Source organism: Arvicola amphibius, chromosome 10 (genome assembly GCF_903992535.2).
Source record: "Arvicola amphibius chromosome 10, mArvAmp1.2, whole genome shotgun sequence".
Classification (NCBI taxonomy): Eukaryota; Metazoa; Chordata; class Mammalia; order Rodentia; family Cricetidae; genus Arvicola; species Arvicola amphibius.
This window is the reverse complement of record NC_052056.1, coordinates 106,474,022-106,489,315: the sequence shown is the minus strand read 5'-3', so window position 1 is coordinate 106,489,315 and position 15,294 is coordinate 106,474,022. Positions and strand designations below refer to the sequence as shown.

The 15,294-nt window shown below is 45.6% G+C and overlaps 1 protein-coding gene across 1 annotated transcript in view; it reads left to right on the top strand.

Moving 5' to 3' along the window:
• Positions 1 to 15,294, top strand: part of Fry (FRY microtubule binding protein) — a 250,702-nt gene that overhangs the window by 66,166 nt on the left and 169,242 nt on the right. The window contains exons 3-4 of the mRNA XM_038345555.1: positions 1,611 to 1,664; positions 14,814 to 14,953. Coding sequence (XP_038201483.1) covers positions 1,611 to 1,664; positions 14,814 to 14,953 — 194 coding nt within the window. The remainder of the gene's footprint in view (positions 1 to 1,610; positions 1,665 to 14,813; positions 14,954 to 15,294) is intronic.

Here is a 15,294-nt window from a genome sequence, read left to right as displayed (position 1 = left end):
TGGCCGTGGGCATCTCTCATGCACACATCCCTCTGTAACATGGCTGTGGGCATCTCTCATGCACACATCCCTCTGTAACATGGCTGTGGGCATCTCTCATGCACACATCCCTCTGTAACATGGCTGTGGGCATCTCTCATGCACACATCCCTCTGTAACATGGCTGTGGGCATCTCTCATGCACACATCCCTCTGTAACATGGCTGTGGGCATCTCTCATGCATACATCCCTCTGTACTGTGGGCGTGGAAAGAGCTGTGAAAGGAAGAATGACAGGCTTTTGCAGGCTCGAAAGGTGGGGTGTGGTACGTGGGACTGGTATTGGAGGCTGCCTCACAAAGACTTCCTCAAGGGAGTGATGGTGGAGCCGATGTTTGAAAGATAAGCAGGCATCGATAACGCAAAGGGTCACTGCCCACATTTCTCCCCAGACGCTCTTTCCCCATGGCAGGAACCATGTGCTGCAGCCCAGCCTTCCTCCGAGCCTGTAGGTTGGCACCAAGTGACTCCTTCAGTCCCGGATGAATAGAGAAAATTCTGAGCAGAAATTTGCACCCCATAATTGTTCCAAGGATGTCTGGGAGACCTGATTGCACCTGTTTTCACAGCATTACTGCTGGCTTTTGTGTTTAGCTGGCTTTACAAAGGAAACATCACTGTGAGCTTTACAGCTGCAGGAATTGCTTTGATCAGAGAGTGTCCCTTTCTATGACCTGAGCCAAATCTGTTGTTTCTTTCATTGTTCTTCTTTCTTCTCACCTACATGCCTATATCCATGCCCCAGTTTGTATGTTCTAGAAAGTATAGGTTGAAGAGAAAGGCTTACTAGCCTGTAAGAACACGGCGTTCTCTTTAGTTTAGATGCAGTTTGACACTGTAGAGTCCCCAAATGAGAGAGGACAGTTGATTCCTAAGCCTCCTGGGGAATTCTTAGGGGTGTGGACTGAGACTCTACAATGGCACCTGCCATGCCAGTGCTCAAGAGTCTGTGGCAAGAAGGCGGCCACGAGTTCAAAGCCAGCCTTGGGTATATGTCGACTTTGTGACTGGAGAACATAGGAGAAGTGAGGGAACCATGGGTCTGTGTGATAGGCTAAACATAAATTGTGTATACATATGTGCATTTACGTGTGTGCAGGTGTATACACACACACACACACACACACACATAACTTTTCAATGGTTTTTAACTCCTGAACTAGTTTGCTTTCTATTGTTGTCATAAAGCACTGACCGAAACCAACTTGGGAAAGGAACAGGTTCAACATCAAGAGAAGCCATGGTAGGAACTGAAGCAGAGAGCATGAAGGAACACTGCTTACTGGCTTGTTTCCCACAGCTTGCTCAGCTACCTTCCTTATGTAACCCAGACCCGCTTGCCAGGGAATAGCACTGCCCACATGGGGCTGTGCCCTCCCCTGTCATTTAGCAATAGAGGTGAAAGTCAGACTGGCAGAGGAATACTTTTTTTTAACTTATTTAAAATACAAATATCCCTTGTTCTATAAAGGGAAAAGTGAATGAGAAAAATATAACAGTAATGGTATTTCTCTTACAATGTTGAAAATCCTAGATAATTACTTTTGTCTATGTCATTTTTGTTGTTGTAGGAAAAACCTTTGACAAAATCTCTACAGCGTGGAGAAGACCTCCAGTTTGATCAGGTACGTGGCATGCTGCTACCCAAGTTCCGTGTTATCTCTTTATTTCAAATGCACACAGTGGTGACTGGAGATTGACTTGGTGGTAGAGAGCTTGCCCAGTGTGAGCAAGGCCCCAGTACCTGACATAGCTTAGGGTGGTGAAGAGGAGCCACAAGGAGCGTAAGATGGAAGCAGGGTGGCAGGGACGTTCACTGCTATGCTGAAAAACCTCCTTGAAGCCATGGATGTGTGCTCGTAATACCCTCAGGGTCTGGAGAGACGGTTCAGAGGTTAAGAGAACCAAGGTTTGGTTGCCAGCACCCACACAAAGGCTCACAACCAGTTCCTAGGGATCCAACAATGTTTTCTGGCCTCCAAAGTCACTGCCTGCACGGGGTGTGCATACACACGTCGAACAAAACACTTAAACACATCCAATAAAAGTTTAATGAATCTCCCGAAGAGTCTTGTGCCCTCAGCATCAACAGCTGGGCATTAGAGACGTTCAGGGGATGCCCTGTGGTTTAAACTAAGTTCGAGAAGACTATAAGTAGGCCCTCAGTGTTTTGTTTCATTTTGTTTTTTCTTAAGTTTTGTTGCATGCCAAAAGTGAGAGGCCAAGAAAAGATGACTTCCAGGGCATTCCACTGTAAAGTCAGCTTCCTCCAAATCAGTGTGGTCTATGATGGTCACATCTCTGAATCGGAGCTTGTTCATGGTTTCATCCGGTTGTTTCCAATCCTGCCAGGCTGCATGGCACACACCTGTAGCCCCAGCCCCTGGAAGGCAGAGGCAAGAGGATGTAAGTCGGAGGGAAGCCTGAGCTGCAGAGTGCAATCCAGCCATTGAATAAAAAGAGAGACGTGAATAAATCAGGAGAGTGCTGGTCTGGTGCGTCCTAGACTTAATCCTCAGCACTGGAGAGAGATTGCAAGGGGTAAAGGGTGGTGGGGGAGAATGAATTGACAACGCTGGATGAGAAAATTTGCCTCAACAATCAGTTATAAAAGTGTGGAACCTTAGGTTCCAAATGGAGAAATGGTAAATTTAAAAGATTATAATTTAAAAAAGCAAAGAAAGTCAAGACTAGGAAAGGACATTGACATCCAACAGCGTGTACTGAGCACGTGACAGTGGGGAGAGAGCCTGCATCCCTCACCATGTACTGAGCACGTGACAGCCGCAGGGAGAGAGCCTGCATCCAACAGCGTGTACTGAGCAGAAGGGAATGATCCTGGTCCTGTCACTTCACAGTGGTTTTAAGGGCGTCTGGAATGACACATAGCAAGACAATGGAGGAAGATGGACGGGTGTCCTGGTGCAGCCCACGTTTCAGCAGAGATGACATACAGGACAAAGGCTTCAGACCCTTTAGTGGGTGCCTGTATCTGAGGCCAAATAGTGCTTAGTGCCCCACAGCCTGATAAACTCAGAGGTTTCTGGATGGTCTGGGAACCACGCGGAAAAGAACCCGCTTTGTCTAGAGCTTCTTGTTTGCAGCACAGGGGAGACGCCTCAGGCTTCACGAGTCTGGAGCATTGCAGCGGCATGCACTACAGAGATAACCCTCTGTGGCCCATGTTGCCCAGGACGGTCACAGGCTGATGCTCAGGTCCAACTTCCTGAGCTGCTGGGACCCTGGCTTTGCTACAGGGCTGGCAGACTTGACTGTCTATCTGGACTCTAAAAAGATGGAGGGTAAACCCCACCCCTGCCCCATAATGTCACTTGCGGTTGTCACCATTGCTCGATTGGTCAGAGACCCTTAGTGAAGATGTTCATGGTATTTGGTGCTGCCATTTTGGAAGCGGTAGATCTTTCTGCTCCCTTTTCCATCTGACGCTGACTTTGCATGGTTTTTTTTATTTCATTCCATATTTGTAGTCTCTTTATCCTGCCGTCACTACCTTTTCTTGGGGAAAAAAATACGTTTTTCTCTAGCTAAATGTTTCTCCTTCCTTATTCTCTAAATTCTTCTAAATTAACACTGCAGTGTGAATTCAGCCCAAGTTGTTGTTGTAACTGTTAACACGGCCGGCCTTGAGCAGTTATCCCAAATCTCCTGGCTCAACTACAGTTTGGTTTCTTTCATTCAAGTATTTCATTCAACGTTGTAGAAGCACAATGCCGTTTGGAGTTAGATAGACCTAGGCTTACACCTCAACTCCCACACTTAATTCACTAGATTATTTTTAACCTTACAACATAAAGTGTAGCTCAGGGACCTGGGTTACGGACATCACCTGGCAGCCCCCGAGCTACAGGTTCAGCAGCTACACAAGAAGCCCAGGGGCCCATGTTGTCAGGTCTGTGTTCCGATGAGGGTCAGCGAAAGGGTGGGAGGTTAAAGAGATGTCTGAGGAACTATAGACGAATAAGACATAGTTTTTTTTTTTTCACTCCAGCAGGAAAGCTGCTGACCAGGCCACCAGCAGCAAGCACCCAGGCACGTGGCTGGCCCACATGGGCCCCTGAAAAACACACACACAGGCTGCCTGAGGCTATGACTCTATCTATACCCATGATGCCTTGTTCATACAGAACCTACACAAAAGTGGCAGTCTGCCAAAAATAGCTATGTAGCAGATTACATCGTTGTTCATCTGGGTCCCCAAGGCATCTGGTGTCAGGCATTTTGTGCTAACTCAGAGCTACCCCATGTCCAGTGTCAGCTAACTCATTCTGCACATTCTTATCAGCGCCATATTGTCTAGCGTAAACTCGCTCTTACAGCCTGCTGTTCCCTATACGCGTAAGCACTGAAGCTTGAGAAGGCCCGTTCTGGACCAGTGCTCTCTTTAAAGATGCTGTACGTGTGAACCGATAGTGAGACAGTCACGCAGCGCCATGACACAGAGCATTGCCCCCTGATCTAGCCGCATCTCAGAGCAACACTGGCCTCTTCCCCTTGGAAGAGTCATTGTCTGACCATTTTCTGGTCAGTTTCCTCACATCTATGACCAGGATTCCTCGGCACTGCCGTCAGTGATCTGCTGTTGAAATGGTCTTGAGATACCTAAAAGGTGCAGGAAGAGAGGTCAGCCTGCACAGGTGAGGACGGATAAGATGCGGAAAGAGGGCCCCGTGCCAGTGGGATGGGGCTTCATCCTTCACTTGTCAGTATCAAAATGGCCTAAGTGACTGTCTCGTGTTGGCAGTGGAGGAGCAGTGGGAGACCTCTGAAGAACAGAGGTCTTGGGGGAGCTTGGAATCGATGAGGGCTTGACATGAACTGAAGCAGAAGGAAAGAGATCCATACAAAGGATGCTCACTACTACTACTATTTAAGAATCATCAATGTTGGTAAAAAGAATGAGAGACAGGATAACGCAATTCAAACCAACTTTTGAAGTACTTTCTGCTTAGTTCAACAAAGAGCGCCTGACTATGGCCTCTGTGTGTGACGGCTAATCTTGGCTGTCAGCCTCACACACTTGGGACGAGGAAACCTCAACGTGTCAGCACGCCACGTGGGCATGTCTGTGGGGAGTTTCTTAATTGCTAACTGATATAATAGCCCAGCCCACTTTGGGTGGTACCACCCTGGGCAGGTAGACTGTAGAAGAAAGATCGCTGAGCAAGCCCCTGGGAACAAGCCAGGAGGTAACTTTCCCCATGGTCTCTGCGGCTGTTCATGCCATGACGTCATCATCCAGATGAACAAGATGGGCCAAGGTCTGACCCAGAAATGAAGGGAGGGAGTAGAACGATTGGGAAGCATGCCAGTGGGAAGTTAGGAGGATGTTCTACTGCAGTGGGCTAGAGGAGCCTGGACTGTGTTCTGTAGATCAGGATTATCAAGCAGAGGAAAACTGTGTTTGCGGGCTGAACAGTGGGGAAAGGCTATAAATTAGTTTTCTATTGGGAATAGGAGAACCTTTCTAAGAGAAATAACAGGACTGTTCATTTATCTGCTCACTCAGCGAGCAGATCTGAAAGAGTGCAAATGAATGGGAGTATCATAGGAAAACATAAAAAGGGTTCAGATTGAAAGTACTGGAAGCTGACTGGAATGGGGCAGAATCAGAGTCCTCTGGAGGAAAAGTCTTTCAAAGAAAAACCCACCCAAGAAAAGAGTGTTCTACAGACACGGGAGGTGGGGAGAGCCTAATGAGATGTGGCTGTCCAGGGCAGGGTTGGGGACATTGAGGACATTGATCTTAATAAAGGGGTGTTGGGATACAGAAAAAGCAGAGGGGTAATTGGATTTAACAGCTCAAGGGACGTTGATGCGAAGGAAGCCTCAGCTGCAGGGGCAGCTCATGGTGCGTTGAACGTATCTTCTTGAGACAGGTCTTCCTAGGGAGCCTCGGCTCACCTCTAATTCCCGCTCTGACTCCTACCCCTTTCCCAGATGCTGGGAGTCCAGCCATGCTCCTCTGTGCACAGCTATTGAACACTTGGCATGGTTGATAAATCAACGTTAAGTGGTCTGAGGACCTTGCTTGCACGCCTAGACTTTTGCCGCTCATCGGAATGGACAACACTTAGGAGCAGCATACCAGGGCAGGGTCAGAGCCGCACCTCTCAGGGTCTGGTTTGTGATGTGTGGAGAATGTGCTGACTGTGAGCGAGCTGCTTTACCTTCAAGCACCTTTCTGCTGTTATCAAATTTCGCAGACATCCTTCTTCTGTCTGTTTTAAAAGAAGTGACTTTTTTCAAAAGTATCATTTTATGTGTATGCATGTATGCCTGAGTGTGTACACAGGTACCATGTTTGTTCAGGAGCCATGTGTGCCTGAGTGTGTATATGGGTACCATGAATATGCAGGAGCCATGTGTGCCTGAGTGTGTATATGGGTACCATGTGTGTGCAGGAGCCATGTGTGTCTGAGCGTATGTATATATGGGTACCATGTGTGTGCAGGAGCCATATGTGTCTAAGTGTATATATGGGTACCATGTGTGTGCAGGAGCTATGTGTGTCTGAGTGTATGTATATATGGGTACCATGTGTGTGCAGGAGCCAAGTGTGCCTGCATGTATACATGGGTACCATGCATGTACAAGAATCCAGGAATTCTAGAAGAGAGAAAACTGAGTTTGCATGTGGTTGTGGGCTGCAAAATATAAGTGTTGGGAGCTAAACTCCAGTCCTCTGGAAGGCAGCAGCTGACCTTAACTGCTGATACACTACTCCAGCCCCTACAGACATCCTCCTTGAAATTTTAACACCCCAGGCATTTGTTCCTGCAGTCAAACAGTGGGTGACAAGGGTGGACCTGGGTGAGAGGCAATCAAACAGTTAAAAGAGAAGTGAATGCCGCCTTCAGAAACGCCTCTTCTCTGGGGGAGGTCGAAACGCTTTCCTTGCAGCAGGTAGATTCATGAGGGGCACCAGACACGTGCGCAAAAGAGGCGGCTGCTGCAGAGTCACTTCATATTCTTGCATGCACCTTCCAGCTGTGCACATCTGTTTTCTCTGACCTTAGCTTTTAGACTGTTGCCTTTGTGTTGTCTGATAATGGGCAAAGAAAACAAAACCAAATGCCGGCTGAATGACCCTTACACAGAATAAAACCAGATTGAGTTCGCCTTTCTGATCATTACATACCCATAGAGGGATGGGACCTAAGTCTAAGTATGAAATTGGTGTATATAACATATACACTTTCTACACATAGACTCAGGGTAATTTTAACCCAAAAAGCTCAAATGATATTATGCATCAGTGATTCAAATTTATAGAATTTTTCCACCTGAGGTGTCAAATGCCAGCATTTTAAACTTTTCAGATTTGGGGGCTTCAGGAATGTTCGATTTATAATTCAGATAGTGTATCTTCCCTGCTGTTTCATAGCTGGACCAACCCCCTCCCAGCTTAGGGCTTGGCACAGCCTCTGTTGGAGTAAAAGTCATTTTCTCTTTATCCCTTGTTGTTCCCCAAAGAAGCTTTGACCGGAGCATTGGGTGAGAGTCCAAACATCAGGACTAGACCATCGCTGTCATAGGTAAATTGTCTCACTGTGCTTTGGCCAGGGCATAAGTGTAGAAGGAGCTGTGGGCTGCTTCCCGCCACCCGGCTCCCGGCCACCGGCTAGCTTTACCCAAAATAATTACACAGAAACTGTATTCATTTAAACACTGCCTGGCCCATTAGTTCTAGCCTCTTACTGGCTAAATCTCACATCTTGATTAACCCATTTCTAATAATCTGTGTACCACCACGAGGTGGTGGCTTACCGGGAAAGATTCTAGCCTATGTCCTTCTCGGGTTGGAGATGCATGGTGACTGCCTGAGGCGTCTGCCTCACTGCCTTCTTCCTAGCATTCTGTTCTGTCTACTCCACCCACCTATGTTCTGCCCTATCAGGCCAAGCAGTTTCTTTATTAATTAACCAAAGAAAGTAACACATAGAAAGAAGACCCACCTACATCACATAAGAATGCCCTCAGGAAATAAGAGTACTGGAAACTACCTGGGACAGAGCAGCACCACAGGACCCTGACGAAGGAAGACCTCCAAGGGAAGCCATGATAAATAGTAAATAGTGTTTCTTGCTCTGGAGACGTTGGCAGATACGACCATAGAAAAGGCCATCGCTGAGCCTCTGGGTTTTTTTTTGGCCCATTAGCTCAGTCTTCTTTTTTTTTGTTTTTTTTGTTTTTTTTTTTTTTTGAGCCTCTGAGTTTTGTCCCTGCTGAGATGCCAGATAAGAGGCCTCACTAGAATGGCCAGAAGAGACATCAGATTTCAAGGACAGTGGTGGGGAAAGAGGAGGCATCTCTGATGCAGAAGATGGAGAATCCTGAAGAAAGGACAAAATGTGGGGCTGGGTGAGACAAGGAGTGGGTGGGGCCTGCGTAGTTTTCACAGACGGCTTCCCTTAGTGACTACCGGGGCCAATGGTCGTGTATGGACACCTTACCAGAGGCTACACCACTGGAGAAGTGTGTTTCTCGCTCCGCCTTAGGGAGCGCCCCCTTCCACAGCGGGCGGTTGTTGGTTTTGGAGAATCTTCCACACTGACTTCCATAGGGATGCACCAGGTTACATTTCTACCACCTGTAAGCGTTCTTCTCCCCCCCACATCCTCATCTTCTTCATGACGACAGTCACCTGACTGCCGTGGCAGCTCTGAGGCGTTTCAGTTCGCATTTCCTCAAGACCTAAGGATGCTGAACACTTTTTTCTTCCACAAGTTCATACATACGTATCGCCTATTTTAATTACAGCCCTGTTATCCTTTCTTCCCCTCATCCCATCCCATCCCACTGAGCTTCCCTTCTCTCCCAACAAGTCACCTTCCTGGATTCATGTCTGACTGTGTGTGTGTGTGTGTGTCTGTCTGTCTGTCTGTCTGTCTGTCGCCTGCATGAACTTGATTGGAATGTCATTCACTCCAACAAGGAAAACTGCACTACCAAGGAACAGGAACCCCCCCCCCATCTCCAGCAACCAACAACCACCTCTAGCTCTTGGGGAAATGTTGGGCTCTATGATTCCCCTCCCCCAGCCGTGATAGAACGTCGATGGCCCTGCAGCAAGGGCAGATGACCACTCCAGCTGTGAGGTGGACACTTTTAAAATATTTATTGGCCACTTGTTCTTCTTCTCATGTGAACTGTCAACTGAGTTCATTGCTTATTCACTGGAAGGCAGTTTTGAGGGCTGGGTGTTGAATTTTCGCAGCTCTTTCTATGATCCAGAGAGTAGCCCCTCGTCCGAGGGGTAGTTAATGCTCACCTTCTCTCAGGTTTCTTCTCTTGTCAGAAATTGATGTGCACTACATCTGGACTCGCATTTCACTGTCTGGAAATGGAAGAATGAAACTGACCTTCTGGGAGGTTTATTACGTGCCTTGCGTGTTATAGCGTCTCATTTTTGCCCTCGTTAAAACCCAGTGAGATTAAGGATTCCCAGTCTAGGTTTATGACTAGGTGCTTCAGAGAAATGGTGCGGCTGGGTCCGCAAAGCTGTAACGTGAAGCCAGGACCTTCTGAGCTTCTCGGTGCCCTTGGGAAATTATGAAAACCTGCCAAAGTGAAGAATTAGTCATTGCTCCTCATGCTGACTTCTGAGGATGTCCTGTTGCTGTGTTCGCTGTGCAGCACAGTTTACATTCTTTGGTGATGCTCCTTAATGCTGTAATTTCCAGATAACTTACTCAAAGGTTCTGAGTAACTTCTTCTTAGGTTTTCTTATAGGTGTTGTCTGTCTCCTGTACTGTTGGGCAGTACTGTCTCCTTATGTTGTTAATATGTGAAAAAAAATACCACTTAATAACAGGAAACCCATGCTAAGATGCATCTGTAGGCTAGAGCTGAGACAGCATCATGGACACTTGCGGTTTTCTTTAGAAAGAAATGTGAAATTGCAGTGTTTCAACATTTGTTGTAGTTCTACAATGCAGTGAACATTTATTTAAAATGTGCAAGTACTGGAGAGGCTGGAGAGATGACTCAGTGATTAAGTGCACTGGCTGCTCTTCCTAGAGGACCTGAGTTGAGTTCCGAGCATCCGCATTGTGGCTCACAACTGCCTGTAACTACAGTTCCAGGAGATCTGATGCCCTCTTCTGGCCTCTGTGGGTACTGCGTGCACATGGTATACATACAAACATAGAGGCAAACACACATAAAATATGAAAAATTACTAAGTCTTTTAAAAATGTACAAGTGAAGTCAGGAAGTGGTGGCACACACCTTCAATCCCAGAACTGGGGAGGCAGAGACCCGTGGATCTCTGTGTGTTCGAGGCCAGCCTGGTCTACAAGAGCTAGTTCCAGGACAACTAGGACTGAAACACAGAGAAACCCTGTCTCAAAAAACAAAAACAAAAATGTGTAAGTGAAAATTAATAAGGAAGCTGGGCAGTGGTGGCGCATGCCTTTAATCCCAGCACTTGGGAGACACAGGTAGGTGGATCCCTGTGAGTTCAAGGCCAACCTGGTCTACAAGAGCTAGTTCCAGGACAGGTTCCAAAGCTACAGAGAAACTTTGTCTTGAAAAAACCAAAAAAATTAATAAGCAATAAAAAATTCAATGTTGGATTTATACTCTATTAGTGTCATTCAGTATTTCTGAAATTACTCTCATAGAATGTTATATGCCATAAAATAAATCAAGATGTTAAAACAAAAAAAAATGATTACTAATCTTCCCCCAAAAAAGGTACTGAATTAAGTTTTAAGTCTGTTACCACTGCTAGGGACTATAATTAATGCAATATCTGATTGGATAAAAGCAATCTGCGTATGCAATTATTTCACAACGTCAGTATTTTACAGAACTTACACAGTAGGTACCCTGACCCCCAGTGCTACTTGGCACTTGAACTCATTTGCAAAATTGACCCATCACAGAAGTGACTTTAAATTGTGCATTAAGTGCACCACTCATGACAAATCTGTCTTATTACTGTAAAATACGGAGTGACCTCATGAAGGAAACATTCAAGTGTTTCTGTGTGAGGCTGCTCTCTTTGCCTTCAACAGGAATAAAGAAATGTTTCAGAAAAGCCACCCTCTTCACTGCCACATAATGGACAGTCTCTTTTCGCCTATTTACCCATAAAAAGCCAAAGCAAATATTAGAACATTTGCAAAGTACATTTAGTACTCTTCTGTGCACTCCCCAAAAGAAAACACCCTTTGAAATGAGCCTGGGATTCCGTATACTCCGTCTCCACCTGCTGCCCAGTCTCTGGCCCATCGATGGTGGAAGAGCATGACTATTTAAAGGCAACAAGGACATCCTTGTGCCGGGCCTGCCCGCTTTCAGCAGCAGTACAGAGCTGGAATTCATGTGGCCATTGGCTCCACTTCCCATAAAAGGAGGAGTCAAGTAACCAAGCAGCCTGCAAGACCTTCCTCGCTTCCTAGGCTTCGAGGGCCAGGCCTCTGCAGATCCCTCCCTTCCTCCTTGAAAGCCTGGCTCCAAGGGCAGTGGTGGAGATGAGAAGGGCACATCCATCCCCCTGCTGACCTGTCATTCCCTCTGAGATGCCATGAGCCCTGTGCTATGGGAAAGAGCCCCTGCAGACGCTGAGACAGGCTCTGTGCTGATGTTTCAATGACTTAAAAAGTTTTTCTTTGTTTTTTTTTTTTTTTGTGGCTGGGGTTTGTGGGATCTCTGGACGCTCTCTCCTAAGACTGTGGGGGTCTTAGTTTGCTTCCTTGTTTCTGTGATAAAGGCCAGGATTAAAGGAACTGAGGAAGAAAGGGTTATTTGACTGACACATCTGGATCATAGCTCATTGTTGAGGGAAGCGAAGGCAGGAACCTGGAGGCAGGCACTGACACAGAGGTCATGGATGGATGCTGCTCACTGGCTGGTTTCTTGTGGCTTGCTCAGCCTGCTTTCATATAGAGTCCAGGACCACCAGCCCAGGGGTGACTCTGCCCCATAGGCTCGACCCTCCTACATAAGTCACCAATCAAGAAAATGCCCCACAAACTGGCCCACAGCCTATCTAGTGGAGGAAATTTCTCAACTGAAGTTCCATATTCCCAAATAATCATTGTTTGTGTCAAGTTAGCCAAATAATAACAATAATAATAATTAATTAATAAAGTCAAAATTAAAAGAAAAACCTAACTAACACAGACTATACCTAAGTGAAGCAGCTGAGGACAGTGAGCTCCACCCAGAGGTATTTGGGAAGGAAGTGTAAGTCTGTCTCTTTTATAGGTTTGCGGCAATAAGAGACTGTAATATCCCATACAAGACTGAGTTTGATTTATTTTTTCTCTATCTGTCTGTCTATTTATCTATCTATCTATCATCCATCTATCCACCCATCCATCTATCTATCTATCATCCATCTATCCACCTATCTATCTATCTATCTATCTATCTACTATCTATCTATCTATCTATCTATCTATCTATCTATCTATCTCTTTGGATTTCTCTGTGAAGCTCTAGGCTGTCTTGGAACTCACTCCAAAGACCATGCTGACCTCAAACTCAGAGATCCATGTGCCTCTGCCTCCCAACTGCTGGCGGTTTAAAGCATGCACCACCATACCACTTAAATTTTATTGCCGGTTAAAATGTTGTATGTGAGTGTTTATTTACATGTGTGTATGTGTGCCACATGTGCCCAGTGCCCATGGAGTCTAGAAGGAACCAGAGTTACATACAGATAGCTGTGAGCAGCCAGGCAAGTGCTGGGAACTAAACCCAGGTCCTCTGCAAGAGCGGTCTTAACTACCGAATCATCTCTCCAGCCCCATGAGTGTGTTTGAGAAGTTTTATTTTAGAATGATCTGTGACCTATAGAAAAATTCAATAAAGAGTCCAGCATGACCACCTTCCTCTGCTGCTAATGTCTCATAGTCCCATGGTACATTTGTTGGAAGGAACCAGCGTGGAATTGTATTATTACCAACCAACCTATATGCCTTGTTTACAGTTCGTTGATTTTCCCTGATCCCTCTTTTTACTGTTCCTGGATACCATCTAGAATAAAAACCATGCTTCAGCCAGTGTCCATGTGTCCTTGGTCTTCCCCAGATCAGTTGTAAGTACTGAATATCAGGTGCATTTGGAACCTTATTATATATGGGATGATTGAGAGCATTATCCTATCTTAGGGACTATGAATTCTGGTCCATTTTATCTCTGTGGGGAAATTGACTTCATCTCCCAAATCAAAGTATTTTGTTTTTTAAATCTTTACTTATATTTTACTGGATTAGGGACTGGACCCAGGGCACTATACCACTGAGCTAAAGTACAACCCCAATATAAAGCATTTTAGTCAGTGGCAATTTGGAGAAATATCCTTTCATTATTTTTTTAAAGTTTTTTTTTTATTTTTATCTTATGTGTATGAGTGTTTGTCTGCATATATGTATGTGAAACCATATGTGTTCAGTGCCCATGGAGGCTAGGAGAGGCCACAAGATCCCATGAACTGGAGTTACAGGTTATTTTGACCTGATATGTGGGTACTCGGAACCAAACATAATTCTCTACAAGAGTAACAAAGTACTCTTAACTGCTGAGCCATTTCTCCAGACCCCAAATATTCTTTCCCATTGCAGGCAGGGGTGGTAAAGATAGGGTTTCTCTGTGTAACTGCTCGGAATGTCCTGGAACTCACTCTGTAGACCAGATTGGCCTCAAACTCACAGAGATCTGCCTGCTGAGATTAAAGGCATGCGCCATCACCAACTGGTCAAAATATTCTGTCTTATGTTGGAATAACTTTGGCAAAAACTAGGGAATCTTTCCCATAACACTCTATGACTTGCTTTCTTCCAAACAGTTACTGTTATATGGACAGTCACATCAGCAAAATGTATTTTGACTGTGGGCATAATCAGGGTGGATAAAGGTCACACTTGTTTTTTTTTTGTTTGTTTGTTTTTTTCAAATAAATAGATTGGTTTCCATTTGAAAAGCCTGACAACCAGATTCACAGAATGATCTAAATACAACATCCTAGTCATGTTTAACTTCTGTTAACCTACAGCTCTGTGTGTGTGCTTACAACTATTGTTTTAGAGAAAGAGGTTAAGGTATTGATTGATAGAATCTGAGGAAAGTCGGGTTTTGCTCAGTCTAAAGATGGAAAACCCTGCTCACAAGATTGCTTTACTTTAAAAGGAAGTTAGACCTAGCTTGCTTAGCTGAAGAAGTCGGTTACTGCATGTATACATATTTAAATATGTTCCTTTAGAGAAATAATAAAATTAAATTATTCCTACTCATTGGTATCTGGAGCCTAATTGGAGCCATAGCTCAAATGATCGCTTATTGGAAGAAAACAATAATTATTGTTGTCATGAAGGTTATTTGTTTGGGAGCTTGGTTTACTTATTTCACTTGAACAATTCATGATTAACTTATATTGATCTACACTATACGAACTTTTGAAGACCTAGGAGGTACAGTTATTGTGGTAAATGACATCGCAAAATGGTGGCAGCGGTGTCATGAAGAACTCAAAGGCAATGGACATCTGGTCCCTCCAGTAAGGCACTCAGAGTAATGAACTGTTCTGAGCCACAGAATTATTAGGTGAGAAATGTCTACCACGCTAGGAGACTTGGGCTCCCCAGAATATACTGATTTATGACAGAAATGACGGGGCCTGTGTAGGGAAACTTGGCAGTGTGCACTGCTCACGGTTGATTATTTATGCAACAGCCTGTGTCTCGGAAGCGGGCCTCGCCGACAAGCCTCCTGATGGCCCGTGTCTCTCTTTTTCCCTGAAGGTCATCAGCTCCATGAGTTCCCTCTCCGAGTACTGCCTGCCTTCCATTCTGCGAACACTGTTTGATTGGTACAAGAGGCAAAACGGCATTGAGGATGAATCGCATGAATACAGACCAAGAACGAGCAATAAGTCAAAAAGGTACTTGCTTTTGGTGTCGGGATTCTTGTTTCTCCTTCCTGCCTCGCTCATGCCCTCTTTATACATCAAAGTGAGAAGTATGTGACACCCAGGCCTCTCTGACTACCCAGGAGGAGACTCAGTAAATGCTCTGGGCCCTCTGGTCTGTAGGAGGTCAGGCATGTGGAACCTCCTGTCACAGCCAGCAGCTGCTAATGGTTGGAAGCACACAGGGCCTTGTTTATATGTGTTGGGACAGGCTAAAATGGGCCCCAGGTCATCAACTTGCTTCCTTCCATCCTCTACAACCCCCCTCCCTGAGTCTGTACCCCAAATCAGGCCACTGAAGGCTCAGTAACCCC